Source organism: Lagopus leucura, unplaced genomic scaffold (genome assembly GCF_019238085.1).
Source record: "Lagopus leucura isolate 7727_CA_CO unplaced genomic scaffold, USGS_WTPT01 Super-Scaffold_100012, whole genome shotgun sequence".
NCBI lineage: Eukaryota > Metazoa > Chordata > Aves > Galliformes > Phasianidae > Lagopus > Lagopus leucura.
Window position 1 is genome coordinate 16,762,754 of NW_024962267.1, and position 18,780 is coordinate 16,781,533.

At 41.6% G+C, this 18,780-nt stretch overlaps 1 protein-coding gene across 1 annotated transcript in view; it reads left to right on the plus strand.

The window, feature by feature from the left end:
* The window catches only part of MAP2 (microtubule associated protein 2), a 192,001-nt gene that overhangs the window by 152,896 nt on the left and 20,325 nt on the right, over window positions 1–18,780 (plus strand). Inside the window, exons 8-12 of the mRNA XM_042874432.1 lie at window positions 3,870–3,986; window positions 6,459–10,211; window positions 10,476–10,682; window positions 11,083–11,217; window positions 14,450–14,511. Coding sequence (XP_042730366.1) covers window positions 3,870–3,986; window positions 6,459–10,211; window positions 10,476–10,682; window positions 11,083–11,217; window positions 14,450–14,511 — 4,274 coding nt within the window. The remainder of the gene's footprint in view (window positions 1–3,869; window positions 3,987–6,458; window positions 10,212–10,475; window positions 10,683–11,082; window positions 11,218–14,449; window positions 14,512–18,780) is intronic.

The window sequence follows — 18,780 nt, forward strand, 5'->3', positions numbered from 1 at the left end:
TTTACAGGAAAAGGAGAGGAGTGAGTACATTGAAATAGATAAAAATGACAATTGGTGAAAAGCAAACTAGTTTACACTTACAATTGAAGGACTTACAACAACAAAAAAAAGTACACCTTGATGACTGCCGTTGACACCTGGTGACGAGGAATACAAAAGAATGCAACTGTTGGGATAGTCCAAAAGTTTTTAGAACAGCCAGTGCAAGTTGTGAGATGTGGTTTGTGCACAATGTATATTCCTCTAAATAATGAGTGCAGTCTGGAAATTACTTTACTCCGGCTGTTGGTTCCCAGCGTTCACAGACCTTGCAGGAAGTGCCACATTCATGGCACGTGTTAAAACACACAGCTGCCCCATCCCTCCATCCTGCATTACTTTGCAGCTTGGCTGATTTCACCCACTCTGCAGTATGACACAGTGGCTAGTGTTGCTGGTGCATGCATCCATCCTGTCTTGCCGTGTTTCTGTCTGTCTGTCCTGCAGTTTTTGTCTGTGTGTCTATTTGTAGATGCAGGGGCGGAGGATAAGGTGGGACCGCTACCCCTGTGCCCAGGCTGCGGGCCTGCTGCCAGCAGGGAGTGGCGTAAAGGCCTGGCCCCCTCCATCTCAGTGTCTGTAGCCGATGATGAGCCCTACAATTCGGATGAGGAGTACTATGAGCACCCTTTGTTCAGCTCAGAGTGGACTGGCTCTTGTACACATCCCAGTGCCACAGTGAAGAGCACAGAGGTCTTGTTGGGCTATGATGAAGGTGAACTGAGCATGGTCCCATTTTGTTCCTCTTCCCCTCTACCCACCTGCCATCCATTCCATTATATGTGTGCCTGGGATTGCTGCTTTCTGGGGAAGGAAAGAGTCTGACTCCCAAGTCTTTCACTCTCAAAGTGAAGCTGCAATGTGAACACTGAATGCTATTTTGGCGTCAATGAAACCGTGCTTAAACCATGTAGGTCTACTGGCCAAGTTGATGGCAGATGCAAAAAGAGCAGACACTAATTTTTACTTTGTGACAGTGAATCACAGCTAGGAACAGTGTGCAGAGTGGGTTAGAAGGTTGTTACTGAAGTTAAGTCAGCTGAGTTAAACTCATGTCTGTACTAGAGTTAGCAGTGGAGGATCTTTAGTTCTTCACTAGACAGGAAATCAGTTTTTTTTTCCCCAGTACATACTGGTGTCTTTAGGCAGTACTGGGTCACGTTTGATCTCTGGTTGTTCTGTGGATGCACCCAGTCAACACTGTCAGCTGGCTGCAAACAAGGCAGACGTATTAAAAAAGTTTGCTATTTCTTTGTTCCTGTACCCCTTCCTTCTGCAGCCTGGGTCCAGCAGTAAGTATTATTTTATTTGTGGAGTTTACATAAAATCAACTTTTTAGGAGTCGAGGGAGAATCTGTTTCAGTGTCTAATGAGAACTGTGACTTCTTATCCAAGGCAAACTGGATCATGTTTCATCAGGCAGTATTTGATTAACTTAATCTTGAGACACAGGAGGTGAAGTTAAAAGCAGATCTGAATTCTCTGGGGATGTGTGCCTGAGAAAGGCGGAGGTCTGTGACTGAAATAGCTCAATGGGGCATTTCAAGAGCAGGAGGCTTGTCCACAGTTAACAGGATAATGTAGCCCAGTAGTGCAGCAGCATCAGAATGAGAGCAATGCAAATAACTGCAGATTGTCAGTGTCAGGATGTCTGCCTGAAGCTGGGAGAGTCAGAAAATCACAGGCATAGCCTTACTGTAGTTGGGTTTCTGCATTTGTTCTTGAAACATTCCTGCTTTTTAGTTCGTAAGCAGCATAATTGCCAATCATGCACATCCACATCTAGTGAAATCGTTTGCTGATGCAAACTTTTGATATTGTTAGCACTGTTTATGTATCAGGTTGTTTGCCTCTGTGTATACGTGTGCTTATCCATTCTTGAAAACCTTTTCATTTGCAGCTATTGCCAGATCTTTTCCAGCTGCTGCAATGAAGTCTATTTACTTCATGCAAGTTCTTTTTCAGTGGTTCTTTTAAGTATCCCTATTCTCAAAAATTCGGTGTGATGAGTTCTAGTAATACTGAGAGAGCCACAGTATTTTCTTTGTGTTAGCGGTGAGGATGGGATTTTTCTTCCCAGATTTTATCCATTTCTGAGCTGTGTGCCCCTATATGTGCTGACTCAGTAAAAGAGGGATCTAATATAGATGATACGATTTGTTCTCTGGGGACTTGGCCACTTTAAAGGAACCTAGGCACTGCTTCGCACCAGAAGCCTAACCTGTAATGTTTCAATGCTAGATATGCACTACTTTTACCTAATTAAGAAAAGACTTAGTGAGTAATTAGTTTTAACACATGGCATTGAGTGAAGTAATTGCCATCAAAATGAGGTAAAATAACTTCTTTAATTAAAAGAAATGCACACACACAACTACATAAAATTGGAAAAAACAAGCAGTACAGCAAGTTATTTGAGTAAGGGCCTCTATTGTCTGGACACTTGCTGTTCTGCTGGGCTGCTTTTACAATCTGCCATATGTAAATATCCCTCAGGCATTGGTCCAGTTCCAATTCGGAATCTTCTAGCTTCTGTTCACTTAAGATACAGTATCTTTCCCTAACTACATTTTTATGTGTTATTAATAATGTTGCACTTTATGTAGTGGTATTTTCTCAGCCTGGAATAGTATTTATGTTCCTTAAATTACTTTCTAAAGGCCATAACTGAAATGGATGGTTGATTGCCTACCTTTAACTGGGACAGTCTCAGGAGAAAAATCACGCCCTTGTAAAGAGGTTTAATCTTAATGCCAGGAGATTCAGATTCAAAACCACTTTTTTCTAAGCCTGATTCAGCAAAGTCCTTAAACATGGGACTTAAAACCCAGAGAGGTTATTAGGTGTATTTGAGTTTGGCTGCTGGTCAGCTGCTTACGAATTTTGCTGAATCGAAGGATTCACACTGAATCCTAATTTCCTATTGGAAGAGATAGTAGCAGAGCAAAGTAATATTCTGTCTGAACAGCAGTGGCAAGATAGAAGGGAGACTTTCTTCCATGGCAAGAGTAGAATAAAGACCATTCTTGGTACTAGTCCACTGATTCTAGCAACCTGTAGGCAAAGTAATGTATTTCAAAACTGCAGAGGAACGTGGTGTTCATTGGTTTCTTTGGCTTAAATGGTGATGAGGAGAGGAGCCTAGAGGCTAGTGAGGGAGACAGAAAAGCAAATGAAGAGTCCTTGTGTGACACCTGTGATTTTCACATATGGGGTTCAGATCTCAGGCAGGCCAAGGGCGAAGCAGTTCACAAAGCACTTTGTGTAAGAATCTTGGCTGGACTCTGGTGAAATCATTAGTTCCCAGCTATGTGCAAGGCTTATTAAGACTGTTCAAGTGGTTGAATGCTTTGCCAAAACCAGGACCCATGTAATTGGCAGACTTGCTGTCATTTAGCAGACAGTAACAGCAAGGGGAAATAAATTAACAACTCATACCTTACCCCACCTCAATTCAATGTCTCTTACTGGGTTAAACAGCACATCTATCAGATGTTGTCAGAGCCATCCATCGTTCAATATCATCTCCATTTCCAATGAACATTTGACCCACAGTCATCTTTGGGAGAAGTGTACCTATAAAGCACTTTCAGCTCTCATCTTCCAGCATAAACGTGCTTCTCTGGGGGAGACAAGGTGTTTTGGGGTTTGTTCGGTATTTTTTCTTTGGGAAAAATCAATTCTATTGCAATTAAAATGGGCTGGATTCTAGCAAACCCTAGAAATCTGAAACGTTCAGAGCTGAAAGTGTTAAGAAAACCAGTCATGTTGAGCTTTGTGCTTGGTGTTTACTGTTGGTGTTGATGTCGCCTCCTTTTTCCATCTCCAAGAAGAAGAACCAGTAGAAAGTCCGATGGCTGTGGAAGTGAAACCTGCTGCTCTTCCTGGGACGCAACTGGGGAAAGAGCATGGGCCCACTGAGCCTTCAGAGCAGGCCAAGGGCCTCGGTGAGGGTCGGCCGGATTTTGGTTTGGAGGCCACAGTGTGTCACGAAGACAAAATACCAAGTGTGGCATCCAGCAGGGAGAGCCTAACAGTTGTGGGGGAAATGCCTCTGAAAGACACATCCCCTTCCTTGGCTGCGGAAGGTGTGTCCTCCGTAGGATTGCATGTGTTTGCTGCCAGTGAATCTTCCAGCTTTCTCCGGTGCTTTTCAAGGCTGCTTCATTTCCTGTTCTTTCCATTTATTAGTATGACCGCTCTTGTTATTATGCTTGAAGAGTGTGTAGCAGATACTGTGGTTGCATAGGAGCTGTATGACAACATGGTTTCCCGCTGCTGCAGCTGATTCCTTTTTTTTCTTTTTACCTTGCCATGATACAAGTGCTTTGCAGCTAAGCCGATTGCTCTGCGCAAGCCTTTTGCCCCCCATCTCAGACATGTTTGCCAGTCACATTGCTGATGTTTGTATATTTTTTTCTTTTTGGTGCGGAGATTCATCTGCTTTTCTTTCAAAAAGTAGATTTAATGAATTTAACTATGACATAAAGAGGCTTGAATTGTAGAAATGTTTTCATTTGCAGCGTGCAGTATATTTCTGTGTGTGTGCTTCTGTGCATTCTGGTTTAGCTTCCCTAAAGCTATTGCTTCTTATGTCATATCCTTGCCATTCATTGCAGCCCACCCCTTCTCCCTCGATCATTGCAAAAACTCTTTTTTTTTTGCGTGTCTTACCTAATTACAAAGGTTTAACCTGACCGGAGTGCCCTGCTCAGACAAAGCCCCATCAGCTGCACTGGGATATTCACCTTCTTCATGAAGTTTAGGATGGGGTGTAAAGCATCAAGTTCTGATCTGCTTACTGTGACAAAGTATTTACTCCAAGCAATTGTCTTTCAGTACACGAGAACTAGGCTTCAAGATTGTCCTTTTCATGGCATTTCTCGTCGGTCAGCATAACAAGGTGTAAAGACACATTGCATGGAGTAGTGACATAGCCACCCATTCAATACCCGGTGAAGAAGGGCTGCATCTGGGAAGCTGACTTTACATCAGACCCACCTAAAGAAAATTAAATTCCCTTGGCAGTCAGAATATCTTTAGATGCCATTGGTGTTGTACATTGGTGCTAGAGTAAAAGGCACCATAGGATACGCAAGAAAAGTCAGTATCTAGTTAATCCATGTCTGTGAAAGAAGGATGACATCTGCTCAGTGGCTTTGTTTCTATACTTCATGGGGCCTGCAAGTCATGAAATGTAGAAACACAAAGGATTAAAAAGTACCGGAGGTGTAGAATTCTGTTTCCTTTCTACCTGCAGAATGTAGAATGGCAGTAGCTTTTTTAACTTTGCATGCAAATATTTAAAGAATGACCTGTAGTTTGATAGTAGTTATTCTGACAAATTCATATTCATCTGAGTCAGAAAATGGCTCCAAGGACTTGAAATCAGATGTAAGGAGATTCAGATTTGGCCCAATGCTCGTTGTAATAAGTTTTAGAAAGAAAAACTTGTAAATGCTTACTTACAGACTAATGCAGAAAGTATTCTGCTGTATTTCTTTTTCCCATATGATAGGAATCATCATTTTCCGAAGGATATAAAAAAAAAAATATGGTATTAATGATTAATAGAGTACATATAAAAATAACTAGGTAGTATTCCATACAAATATAGTGACATGTTGTAAGTGTAGTATTTTCAGTTTTAAATCAACTTAATTAGGGCTGTGCTACAGTCAGTGAAACATGGCTGGTATTCAGTTACAGCTGAAGATGACTGGCCATGCTGGAGACCTCTGAGTCTAGTACTGTTCATAGCTCTGCTGCCCCTTTACACTTTCATGGCAGCAGTGAGATTTTTCCATTTGCCAAGGGATGAATGTCGAAAGCTGATGCAGCTAAAACAGTAGCTTCTTCTGACATGCCTCTTGTATATATTACTGCTTTAGCTTAGCACACGTGTGGTTGAGAAAGGTAAAATAAATACAGAAATGTGTTTGTTTAAAAGTAAGCAGCACACAGTGATACTGTTTGTTGGACTTAATCTTACGAAACTTAGAAAAGCAAACTAACATAAGCCTCAGAGTACAGCAGAAATTGCCAGTGAAGTGAGGATTATTTCTGGTTTGTTTTTGTATACAAACAGTGAAGATGAAGTTGTCACGTGAAATGATCTAATTTCAGTTGCCACTTTTACTTGTGTGCAAGTCACATTTTCACTGCAAAACATCATATATTGAAAGGAAACTAGGATTTAATGCTTTAAAGCAGATTTCTGTGTGGATAGCCTTGCTGCATGTTCGCATATTTTTCCCTCTCCATCATTCATACCAAGATGTTCTCTACACCACATGACTGCCTGCCTGTAAGTGCTTTGAATAATTTTATGATAAAACCCAAACAAACTACTTCAGATTTAATTGCAGCCACGAAGATGGAATTCCATGTCCAGGAGGGCACGTGCCCTTTCACAACAGATCCATTAGACACAAAGCGACAGGAGTCTGGAAAAGACAGTAAGACTGAGCAACCTAAACATGATGCCTTAGTTCCACAGCCAGCAAAAACAGAGGCTACAGATAAAAAGGATTCACAGAGCAAAGACAGAGAAAAAATGCCTTCACCTCTATCAGAACAGATCTTGGAAACTGATTCACAGAAGAAATTGGAAGCCAGTTTTGCAGAACCTCCTGCCAAGCTTCCTATTTCTCAAGTGCAAAAGGACTTGCCATCTGAATTGCCTAAAGGGAGCAAAACAGAAGAAAGGACTGCAGAGAAGCCCTCATCATCCAACCAAGTTCTATCTGTGACATTTAAAGATGACCTTAAAGATGTCCAAGATCTTGCCGTCAGCCGTGATGGAAGTTCTCTGTTCACTTCAGAACCCAAGACAGAAGCAGCCAAAAGTGAACTGCCTTCAGACCCATCTCTTGCTATCCCCCAGGATCTTCCCCTCAAAGACAGTGCCAAAATAAAACCTGAACCTGCTGACCAACTGCTTGCCAAAGAACTTGCTGAAGATGAACAGGCCCACAGAGGCATGACCCTAACTCTGCAAGAAGTCTCAACAGTAACTGTAGATGGCCTGAAAACACCAAGCACACAGAAAATTCCTGCATGGGGGCAGGAAAAGGACATGACCAAGGATGAGACTGATGAGGAAGAAAGGTATGACTTCTATGATAAAGGGGAGGCTCGAATATTAGATGATGCTAAATTTACCACAAAGACTGAAGTTGAGACACTTCCCCCACACAAAGCAGACTTCCCAAAGGATGGTGAAACTAAAATGTCTGATCTTTTCAAGGCAGAAAAAGAAATGGACCAAAGTGGGCTCCAACCAACAACAGCTACGAAAAAGGACGTGCAGCCAAGCACAGAGGTGTCCCCTGGCAAATTAAGCCATGTGCCGATCCCTGAGAAAACAACTGAGCACCCTGATACACCACAGTTATCCCAAATAACAGAGAAGAGCCCTGAGGCACCAAGTTCAACCGCTGATAAGGCTCCTGCTCCAGAGCCTTCTCAAGAGAAAGATGTTAAAAAAGAAACCAAGGAGGATAAGGAAGGTGTTTCGGCTACTCATGAAATGAAAACAGAAGTGGATCGATCGGGAATGTCCAAGTATTTTGAAACCTCTGCACTGAAAGAGGAAGCCTTCAAAACAGACACTCTGAAACAAGGCAGCGATTACTATGAGCTAAGTGACACTAAAGAGAGTGCGTATGAGACTTACCAGGCAGATCGTCTGATACCTGAAGACAAAGAGGATGAGGAGGAAGAATTACAGATGGAATTGGATCAGCAGCAGAGTATGCCTGCTCGTGAAATAGGGTACAGTACCCTGGCTCAGAGCTATACACCAGACAAATCTGAAGAACCAAGTTCCCCAACAGAAAGAATGTTCACTATTGATCCCAAAGTCTATGGGGATAAGCGAGAGCTCCACAGCAAAAATAAAGATGACCTAACTCTGAGCAGGAGCCTGGGACTTGGGGGCAGATCTGCAATTGAGCAGAGAAGTATGTCTATTAACCTGCCCATGTCCTGCCTGGATTCTATAGCTCTGGGATTTAGCTTTGGCCGTGCACATGATCTTTCTCCCCTTGCATCAGATATTCTAACTAACACTAGTGGGAGTATGGATGAAGGCGATGACTACTTGCCAGCAACCACACCAGCAATGGAGAGGGCCCCTTGTTTCCCCATTGATAGCAGAGAAGAAGATGAGCACACTGAAGAAGAAAAAGCAATGACAGAAGAAAAAGTCCAGCCTGAGACCTTGGCTGAATCGCCTTTCCCAGCCAAAGACTATTACAAAAATGGTGCTGTCTTGGCTCCTGACCTGCCTGAAATGTTAGATTTAGCAGGGACAAGATCCAGAGTAGCATCGGTGAGTGCAGATGCTGAGGTGGCACAAAAGAAGTCGGTTCCTTCTGATGCTGTGGTGGAAGACAGCAGCACTGCCCTGACATCTGTGACAGATGAAAACCATGTAACTCTAAAAGCTGAAAGTCAGCTAGAAGACTTGGGCTACTGTGTTTTCAATAAGTACACAGTCCCGCTCCCTTCTCCAGTGCAGGACAGTGAGAATTTAACAAGTGAAACCTGTCCCTTTTACGAAGGCACAGATGAAAAAATGAGACGCAGCCTAGCTCCTGACCTGTCTTTAATAGAAGTGAAGCTGGCAGCAGCTGAAAAATCCAAAGAAGAATTCCTCAGTGAAAAAGACTTGACGCAGCATGTGACTGGTGAGTCTTTTCTAGCGAGGGACTTCGAGCAGGAGAAAAAAGAGAAGCTCGATACTGTGTTGGAAAAAAGTGAAGATCAAGCTGACTTTAAGGAGGGCTATCCCATTAAAGATTCAGAGTCAGAGAAGGCAAAACCTGAGGCAATCTTAGAAATGAAAGAGGAAGCCGTGTCTGATAAAGTTCATGTCCCCGATGATACCACCTACGACAGAATATTAGCTACACAGGTAACAGCAGAAAGAGATGCTATTTCTTTCTTGATGGAGAAGGAGAAGGAGAAGACTCTCAGTGTTGTTCCTGAAATAGCTGAGATAGAAGCTCCAATAAAACCAGACTACAATGCCATAAAGCATGATATGGAAGTGGCTGCCAGGAGAGCTGACCAAGAATATCAGAGTCAGCTAGATAGTAGGATCAGTGAGGTTGATTCTCTCCCTTCAGGGAAGGACAAAGCCCCTGTTAAAAAAACAGAGCCTGAGCCCAAAGAAACTCAACAGAAAGATCAGATCATCTTGTCCAGAGAAGCAAAGGATGCAGATTTACTTTCCAAGACCGAGCCTAGTTATGTGAAGGACAGCACCAAACTGTCTGAAACAGAAATTAAGGAGAAAGTAGCTAAGCCTGATCTGGTGCATCAAGAGGCAGTTGATAAAGAAGAATCTTATGAATCTAGTGGAGAACATGATCAAACCCAAGAAAGTTTGAACGGAGAACCCTTGAAACAGGAGGATATCAAAGGAGAAGCTCCAAAACCATGTGTGTCTGAGGAAGAGGTGTCTACGCAGTTGCCAGCAAAGGAACCTTCCACGGAGCTCCTCCTTCCAAAAGCTGAGCCTCCCCAGGAAGAGCCTGCTGAGATTCAGATGGAGAGCATCCCACAGCCTCCAGAGGAAACTGAAAAGATTCCTGATACAGTTGTGAAACCTACAGAGGTCCAAACATTGCTGCCATCAGAAGTGACAGCTGAGGCCACAAAAAGAGAAGACCACGAGGAAGAGAAGTTAGGTGGACAAGAAGAGAAAGAAGAGGATAAACGTCATCTTGTATCAGAAGTACCCCCAGAAATGGACTTTGGGAAACCCACTGATGAAGAATTGCTAGCCAAGGTTTGCCCAGAAGCACTGCCTGAACTGAAAGGCATTATTGAATCAGTTGTGACAGTAGAGGATGACTTTATCACAGTGGTGCAGACAACAGTTGATGAGGGCGAATCTGCTTCTCACAGTGTACGTTTTGCTGCTACCCAGCAGGAAGACATCGAAGCAGTGGACTCCCAGGCTGAAGAGGAGCTGGAGATTGAGGAAGTGGTTGACATTCAAGCTGAGCCGAGGGAGGGCTCCCCAGAAGCTCCTGCTTCACCTGAGAGAGAAGAAATCTTGCTCACTGACTACAAAACGGAAACGTGTGATGATTACAAAGATGAAACAACAGTTGATGACTCCATCATGGACACAGACAGTCTCTGGGCAGATACTCAAGGTGTGCATTATCCTTTTTGTTTTGTGTGTTTAATATTTTTGCTTCCAAACCGTAATGATCAAAAAGCAAAATTATTGTAGCTGTAGTAATAATTTCAGCATGTTTAAAGAATGGTAGAATTGCCTACCTTTTTTTTGTTTTTTTTTTTTTAATTAATCCATCTGCTCAGTCTTAAATTATTATTTTACCCTGCATCCACTGCAGTATTGCTAACATTTGTTACTAATCTTCTGTTTGTTGTTACAATGTGCTCTGATCCTACAGATGATGATAGGAGCATCATGACTGAACAGTTAGAGACTGTTCCTAAAGAGGAGAAGGCAGAGAGAGAATTGCGAAGATCATCTCTCGATAAGCATAAAAAAGAGAAACCTTTTAAAACTGGGAGAGGCAGGATTTCTACTCCTGAAAGGAAAATAGCTAAAAAGGAACCTAGCACACTCTCCAGAGATGAAGTGAGAAGGAAAAAAGGTTCATTTAACACTCCCTCTTACTATATATATATATATATATATTTAATTTTTTTTTGTAGTATCGTGCAGTATTGTTAGGTTACTCTGTTGTAGTTGATGTGCATCTTAACACTGTTATGTGCGGTGCTATTTAATGAGACACTGTACAGTTATGTGAAAAGCCATGTGCAAGGCTCACTGCTCCACCAGTCTCAGTTCAGGAATCCCCACAGAGTTTTGGGAAGCACATCTGAGATGAATGCAGCAGTGCTCCCATCTTCCAACTTAGCTTGGATCACCTCAGTAGAAACAGTGCTTAGAGCTGCAGTTGTGGAGCAGTGGGCCTGCCACTTGATGTACTGTATGAAACTTTGCTGTTTTTTTCCTGATTATGTGTTTTTGTGTTTTCTTGTCCATAGCAGTGTATAAGAAAGCTGAACTTGCTAAAAAAACTGAAGTTCAGGCCCACTCTCCCTCCAGGAAAATCATTTTAAAACCTGCTATCAAATATACTAGACCAACTCATCTCTCCTGTGTTAAACGGAAGCAGACAGGTGACTGCATTCTGTTCAGTTATGCAATGTGGCTGGCAAACATAGACTTTTTTTTTAATCTCATGGCTATAGCAGCTTTTCTCTTTTTTAGTTATTATTCCTCCAAGACTATCTTCACAAATAGTATTGCTTTTTTCATTTTTTTTATCATTTTTTTTTTCTTTCCTGGTATTTGTTTATTTAAAGGAGGTCATGATCATGTGTGCTTGTCATTGCTTGGACTTCCAAGTGCTGTGGTTGTAACTTGGCATCATGCTTATAGTGTGTTGTTCTAGGAATCTGCTCACCATTTTCTTCTTTTGTTTCCTTCTTTTCTTATGCCTTTTTTTTTCTGGTGGGAAAATGTTGACAGCTTAAACCATGGTATGCATTTCCATTATTTTGCTTTACTCTCCTGCATAATGAGAAGTGTTTCAGACTTATATTTTGTTGATCGATGTTATCTGCCTTTACACTTTCCACTCTGTTACTGATGTTTATGCTGTACAGTCAAAATCCACAGGGGAAATCCATCCACATGCAGCATGAAGCTGAGAGAGAAGGAATCTGGACTCACTACAATTGCATTTCAGTCAAAAAATTAATATTTGGTAGGGGAAAGTGAACTAAAGTTTAATATAGATTAAAACAACTCTTTTTCTATATGTTTTACTATTTACAGCAGTTACAACTTCTTGTATTCTTGCAAAAGACCAGAGGGAGGATTCAGTAAGTGTTGGAAATGGGGAGTTGATTGTTCATGTCACAAAAAGCGTGTTGGCTTTGTAGCATTCTAACTCTGACTGCATTTCTGCAGTTATGTGGTCAGTGCTGTCTTGCCTTCTCATACTCTAACTCTTCTTAACTATTCTGGCCCAGCAGCATCTCACAGACCTGAGTCATCCCAGTAGTCTTGCATAAGAAAACCTGCTCAGTGCCTTGAGTGAATGTGTGCTGCCTGGCAACAGTCAAAGCTTTTTTCTTCCCCTCTTAATGAACAAAAATATCTGTAAAACTGTTTCACCATGCTCACTGTTGCTGGAAAACTCAGTTATCCCTTATTGTCTTCTACCTCCCCTCTTTCTGCTTAATGAGGGGAGTTGAAGAGACGCCATGTGCAAGTTTGTCATATAGCACTGCACACCAAGAGTGTAGGCACCATATGTTAACATATCCCTGAGCCTAAACCAGTCGTTCAGTTCTTTCAGGGATCAGGAACTTAGAGGGGCATTGTTTCACTCATGTTTTCTTTTATGTAAAACATAGCACCGTTTCTTGAAGCCAGTTTCAGCTGTCAGTACATCCTATTTGGACTGGTCCTCTCAACTTGTTTGATACTTGGCCAATGGGGTCCCATCAGAACACTGCAGTCTGTGCACCTTAAGTAAATTCCAGTTAGTTAAAACCTCAGTGTTGCCTTTTCTGTGTCTTCAAAATGAAACGCATCCAATCATAAGATACAAGAGTCTACAACAGGAAGTTAGTATTTGCTCAGATTTTCTACATAGTGGGCCAGGAAATTAAGTCATTCTGTTCCTCTGAATAACAGAAAATTCCCATGTCACCGTGAGGTAAGTGCTGACAAATACTGGTAACGTATACTGCCATATTTTCCAAGGAAGGACTGTTGTTTGAGATTCATCCTTAACATTTCAACAAGAAACTGTGTGGTCAAGTCCAAGGAAATCTTTGAAATTGAAATCTTTGCCGTTACTGATGTAGTTATGGGAGGGAAACCCCGCTTTGACTCATGCTTTGTGGCTGTGAGTTGCTGCTGCTGTTGTGCCATCAGAGGCGTGGTTTTGGGGCAAGGCCAGGCCAACTGCTTGGCTATGAGCAGGAGTCAGCACGTGATCCACTTCTGTTGCAAGTCTTCAGTTGTGCTGTCCCTTAAGAGGTAAAAGATGCTTGTTCTGTACTTAAACTGCTAGCAGACACTAGAGATCTTTTGTTCAGATGGACAAGTTGTGGTGCTATCAGGTAAGTCAGCAGGAGCAGCACAGCTATGCTTTCCACTTCAGAGTGGTGGCTGATTAGGTCTCAATACCAAAGGAAGGAGGAAAGATATAATTTGTGATCATTTTGAAGAGATGCAGAACTGACCAAAGCCAGCCATAGCGGATGGGGTAAAATGTGATACTGAAGGACTATGCTGCACTTATCACTGGTACAAATCCAAAAGTATAGTATGTAGCTATACGTTTTTTTTCCTCCTCATAAGCTTTCTTTCCTACTTGTTCAGTTTAGAAGGAGATTATTCTAAGAGGACCCAGCTACTGAGTGGGATGTGTGGCAGGAAACCAGAAATCCCCTCGCCATGCTTAGAAACTGCACAGAGAGAGGAGAAAGTTGAATGTCTCTGTCCTGTACAATGTGTTAGGGCTGCTGTAACAGCCCAATCCTGTTGGGATTACTACTAGAGGATGTCATGTGTGCCCACTGTCTTGCTTCTGCATTTTCTAAGGATCCCTGTGGCAGAGATGCCAAAGAATTTGATATCTAGATAGATTTTAGGCAGTGAATTAGTTCTAGAACAGCATCATTAGGGTGAAACTAATAGCCTGCTTTCTGAAAATCTCCCCTATTCCACAACTTTGTAAGGATGGAATCCGACCCAGAGAGGAAAATCTTAAGTTATATTGCATCAGAGAAATGAAATAGTGAATTAATATACTTGATGTCCCAGGTGTAATTTGAATGCTAAAGTGTGAGAGCTTGGTTGAGCTATGACGCACTGACCATAGTGGCTGACCGCACTGACCATCCAACTGGGATGGTAATTCACCGGACAATCTCTCTCTTTCCAACTGGAATTTTGGCTAGTATTTTAAATAGGGGTGATTTCAGCACCCTTTATTTTGAAACTTTCATTAGTGGATTACTTAAGGGAGCCTGATTTTTACAGGACAGTTGTTCAGTGCTCTCTGAAGATCAGTTGGTAAGGGGTATCTTGGGACGAACCTTCGGAACTAGAGCCTCTTTTAGTTGGCCTTGGAACTTTTTACTGTGATTCTTAGATCGCCAGGTACATGAATACAAGAGCTGGATTTCTTTGACATATGTAAAGTACAATTTTAACTCAAGTACAATGAACATAAGACATTTTTAGGATGAGTTCACTGAGACATATTCACAAGGTAATTGCTTTGCATTGTAGTTCAAAGGTATATGAGCGTTCTAACAAGTATGCTAAGTGGAAATGCTTATTATTGCTGTTATTTTTAACCATCAAGTCTTTCTTTGGGTCTCTCAGCAGCAGTTGGTGAAACAAACCAGGCTCCTGGTGTATTTAAACAAGCAAAGGAAAAACTCTCAGTGAGTAAAATAATCTTATTGTCTTTCTTAATAATCCTCCTTTGTGCTCATTTCAGATCATTTTGTGTTAATTCAGTTCTTCATTTTTTCCATTTAGAAATTGTTTTCCACGTTCATTATTCATTTAAAAGGGTAATTAAAATCACCTTTCCTGGATAACAGTACCAACTAGCTCTGGATTACAGTCCCAGATAGTAGATGATGACAATTTGCAGATGTAGAAAGGCACACAGGCTCCAAACTGCAGGGACTGGATGCTGTTCAGCACTTTGAGCCAGGTCATCCTCTGGGATAACCTGTGTCCCTTGAACCTTTCCACAGTACACAACTCAGTATACTGACACCTTGCTTGATTGCTGCCTAGGCAGAAACCCTCGTCCAGGACTCACTAGATGTATTCTGATACACTGTTAACTTATCTGTGCATTCTGTGACTGTCATACCTGTGTATAAATGATGGACCAGTAGCATTTTGTATGTGAATAAGAGCTTCCTACTTGACTGTTGTGGACTGCTAATTTCTGTGTTTTAACCTGACAATTACGTGTCCTGTCTTTAGCTGCTCTGCAGCCTGTACTGCTTTCTGCATTTACTTATTGTCTGTTGAGTGCCTCTCTTCCTGCTCCCATGCTGACCCGATGCTCTTGTCCCACCACTCTAAAATCCCCAGGAGACCAACCTTCCTTCACTATCCCTTACACAGATCTTTTCTACACGACACTGACACGTGCTGACTCACATCTGCAGCACAAACCTTTGTCATTGTTTGCCATCATTCACAACACATCAGTTCCTTACGATTATCCTATATTTCCTACTGTATTCCATGGCTGATTTGTTTCGCTTACCTAACCAGACTGTCATTTCTTTGGGAAGCTGTCTTCAAAGTGCTACATGTTGCTTATTAACTCTAAGAAACGATTAATGATGATAGCAGCATAACTGATCTGAGGCTGTGAAGGAGTGGTGAAATTTAGAAGCCATGACTAAATTCCAGTCTAGGATTTCACGTGATTTTAGAGGCCTGACTCATTTCAGCTTATGACTGGGAAACTGCTAGAACTTCTTTACTAGTTCTATAGGAAGATTTTTAGTCTTAGTCAACAGTTATTCTCTTTTCTCAGAGGGACAGTAAACACTTATCCAAAAGAAGTCAGTACTAGCACATTTTCAGACTCGTCTGTGTTCATGGAGGGCTTTAAGGACAAGCACAGCAAAGCCATTCTCTGAAATGATCTGCTTTCTGGGCACCTTTCTTATCCCTGTCTTTTACTCTGTGCCAAAGATCAGAAGTTTAGTCCCTGCTTACCTTCTCTCCCTGTTGCTTCCCTACTCTGATTACTATCTTCACTTTTCTGGATGTTTTCTGTTTTACGCCTTGTCCTCTCTTTTCTTGTTGTTGTCCTTTCTTCCTGATTTTCATCTTCTTTATCGTTCAAGTGCGGCCTTTTCTTCTCCACTGGTAATGTTAGATCATCCAACCCAGTCAGTTTGTTATGCACCTTCAAACTGCACTTCTCTTACTCCTTTGCATAAGAAATTCAGGAAAGGCTTCACAGTTCCATCTGCTGGAAGGAGCTGTATGCCCATGTTTGTGAGATACTGACCATGCCTTAGGAGAGCCTCTGAAATAAATTGCTTCAGCAATCCCTGATTTACTGTGTCTTCATCAACTTCAAGGTTACATAGGTCTTTTTCCTGTGGACAGCTGGCACGTCCTACAGTATGAATTATAGCAGTTGTTAAAGGTAATGTATTGCTAGAGTAATGAGAATAGCTCTCTGGGTAAAGCACAGGCAGGGACTGAAGTATTTGGTTTCTTTGCTTGCTCTGCCAGTCTTGAGCATCTCACCAAAATCCGTCTGGACCAGATTGGCCTACTATTACTGATGCTAAAAAGTGCTTTGCCTGCCAAGTGAGGGGATCCAGGCTGCAGTAAGCCCAGAGCAATGTATTAGTTGAGGATCACATGTTTTCCCCAGGTGTTCTATTGAAAGATCTCGGTCTTGTCCAACTTCAGTGTCCTCATTAGATGCACAAATTTGTGGAGGACAGTATTCAGTATGAGTGAAAAGGATTTTTCAGTTGTGTTGGAGTCTTGTTGCGCGTGATCATCAACTTGAGAACATTTGGAAATGACTGAATTAACATTTGGGCCTGCTTAGTTATATCCCAAATTCAGAAAATCTGGCGGACATTACTCACATGTCTGCTTTTTGGAACTGCCCAAGACAGCTGTGCTTTCACATCAATAAAAACCTTAGTGTTCTTACAAGTAAGAGACCAAATTTTCTCGAGTGGATGATACCTATAAACTCAATTGTTACAAATCAGTTAAAGCCTGAAGAAGCCCTTGTTGTGACAGAGACACATAGTGTTCAGATTCTGTTTAAAATAATTATTTTTAATATTAATAGATAAATATGTTGCAAAGTTCATGCTAGTAATACATTCTTTCAAGGAAAGCACTCCCATCCTTTGATCTGGTTTCTGATCTTGGTTAATAGAGCTACTGGATGTGGATGGTGATGTCCACAGCTTTGAAGTCCTCAAAGCTTTGTAGTAGGACTGGAATTATGCAGTTCTGAAGCTCTTAATCATGTGGATTAGTACATAAGCACTATTAGCACATACACATACATTCAGCATCCCAGCTTCCATTTTACATAGGCTAGATACATAGCCTAAACCAGATGCCATTTTATAGTAGCCTGAACAACTCTAAGTGATGTTTCATCCCACTTTCATCTCATTTTCTAAAACAAAACAAAAAGAATAAATAAACCAACTTGAGGAGTAATTCATGCACTTTTTCTGAACATTGAGTGAGTCTAGATGACTGACTTAGATCAAATGCCAAATTTTTCTTGGTGTAGTTCTCTACCAAATTCCAGGGGGACTGCTCTGATGAGTAACTTCACGCTTGTGTGAATACAGGTAGAATCAGGACTCTATTGCCAAGATAACAGCCTTGCAATTGTTCTTTGTAGTATCAGTTACAGAAGAAAGCAAAGTGTTGCCTGGACAAATAGCCCTATTCTTTTTCAAGGGAGTTTCTTTTGGTGGAGCAGCTGGATGCTCCTAAGCATCGACAGAGAATTTGCTGTCTACTCTATTGATGTCTAATTGTTCTTTCAATGGAATATTAGCATTATTAAGAATTAGAGCAGTATCTGATCTTGATGACACATCTTGTCAGCCTTCCAAGCACAGCAAACTTTCATCATCCCAGAACTCCACATTGTCAATACAGTTTTACATTCAGGATCTTTGTGTGTATGCAGTGGCATAAGAAGCACTGCTGTTAGGTCCCTCTGACATCTTGGGAATACTGCTGTATTTTCAAGATTCCCATCGTTTTACTCGAGTGTAGCCTGGAGGGCTATATGACAAATGCACAAGTTACTTTTAAAAGGCCAGGGCATCATGGTGTGCCTGTAGTTTTGCACTTGTTTCTAATGAAGCCAGCCAGCAGTTGTACCAGCTAAGTGCCATGCCTGGTACAAGTTCTTGTTTAATAACACATGGAAAAAATAGCATTTGCACAAAAAGGCACCCTCTAGAATCAGTAAATCTCTCCAGACACAGATGGTTTCAGTGGAGCAACAGAGATCTAAAACTTTGCCTGTCAGAACTGCATAATCACCGTTACTAGACACAGGAAAATAATTAATTCATTGCTTGGCATTTTATTTTGGTCCATGTTGCATGTGTTTTTCTTTTGTCCAGCTTCATGTTGTGTTTTCTTTTGTTTTCTTGTGACTAGACTGCTTCTTTGTCAAAGATTCCTGCCTCAAAGTCTAGAGCAAAGTCATTGCTTCCTCCAAGACCCAGCTCAGCTTGCTCATTAACTACTAAAAGGGCCACTTTTCTCGATACAGACAGTTATTATGTACGGCCCTCCTCAGCAGGCCCAAGAGACTGCTTGTCCTACTCAAAATCAGATGCTAAGGTAAGGTAGCAGAGTTGGTAGAGAGAGTGAGCTTGGAGATGTGTAGGTAAATTATGTGGATTACATTCTCTCCCCACTGTGTCTGAGTAATTATCTGTGAAGTTTACCTGGAATTAATTACATCCAGTGGCAGGAGAATTGATTACCAGCCTACAAGATTTGTGCTACAAAGTGGATACGTACAAAACAACATCTCCAGAGGAAACGTAAGCAAAATAAATAATTAGCAGGTCATACCTTCTTTCTGTTGGGTATGGATGTTATTTCCTTGACTGCTAAGAAGTTATGTCCATTTTGCACATGGGTAAGTGGCAAAA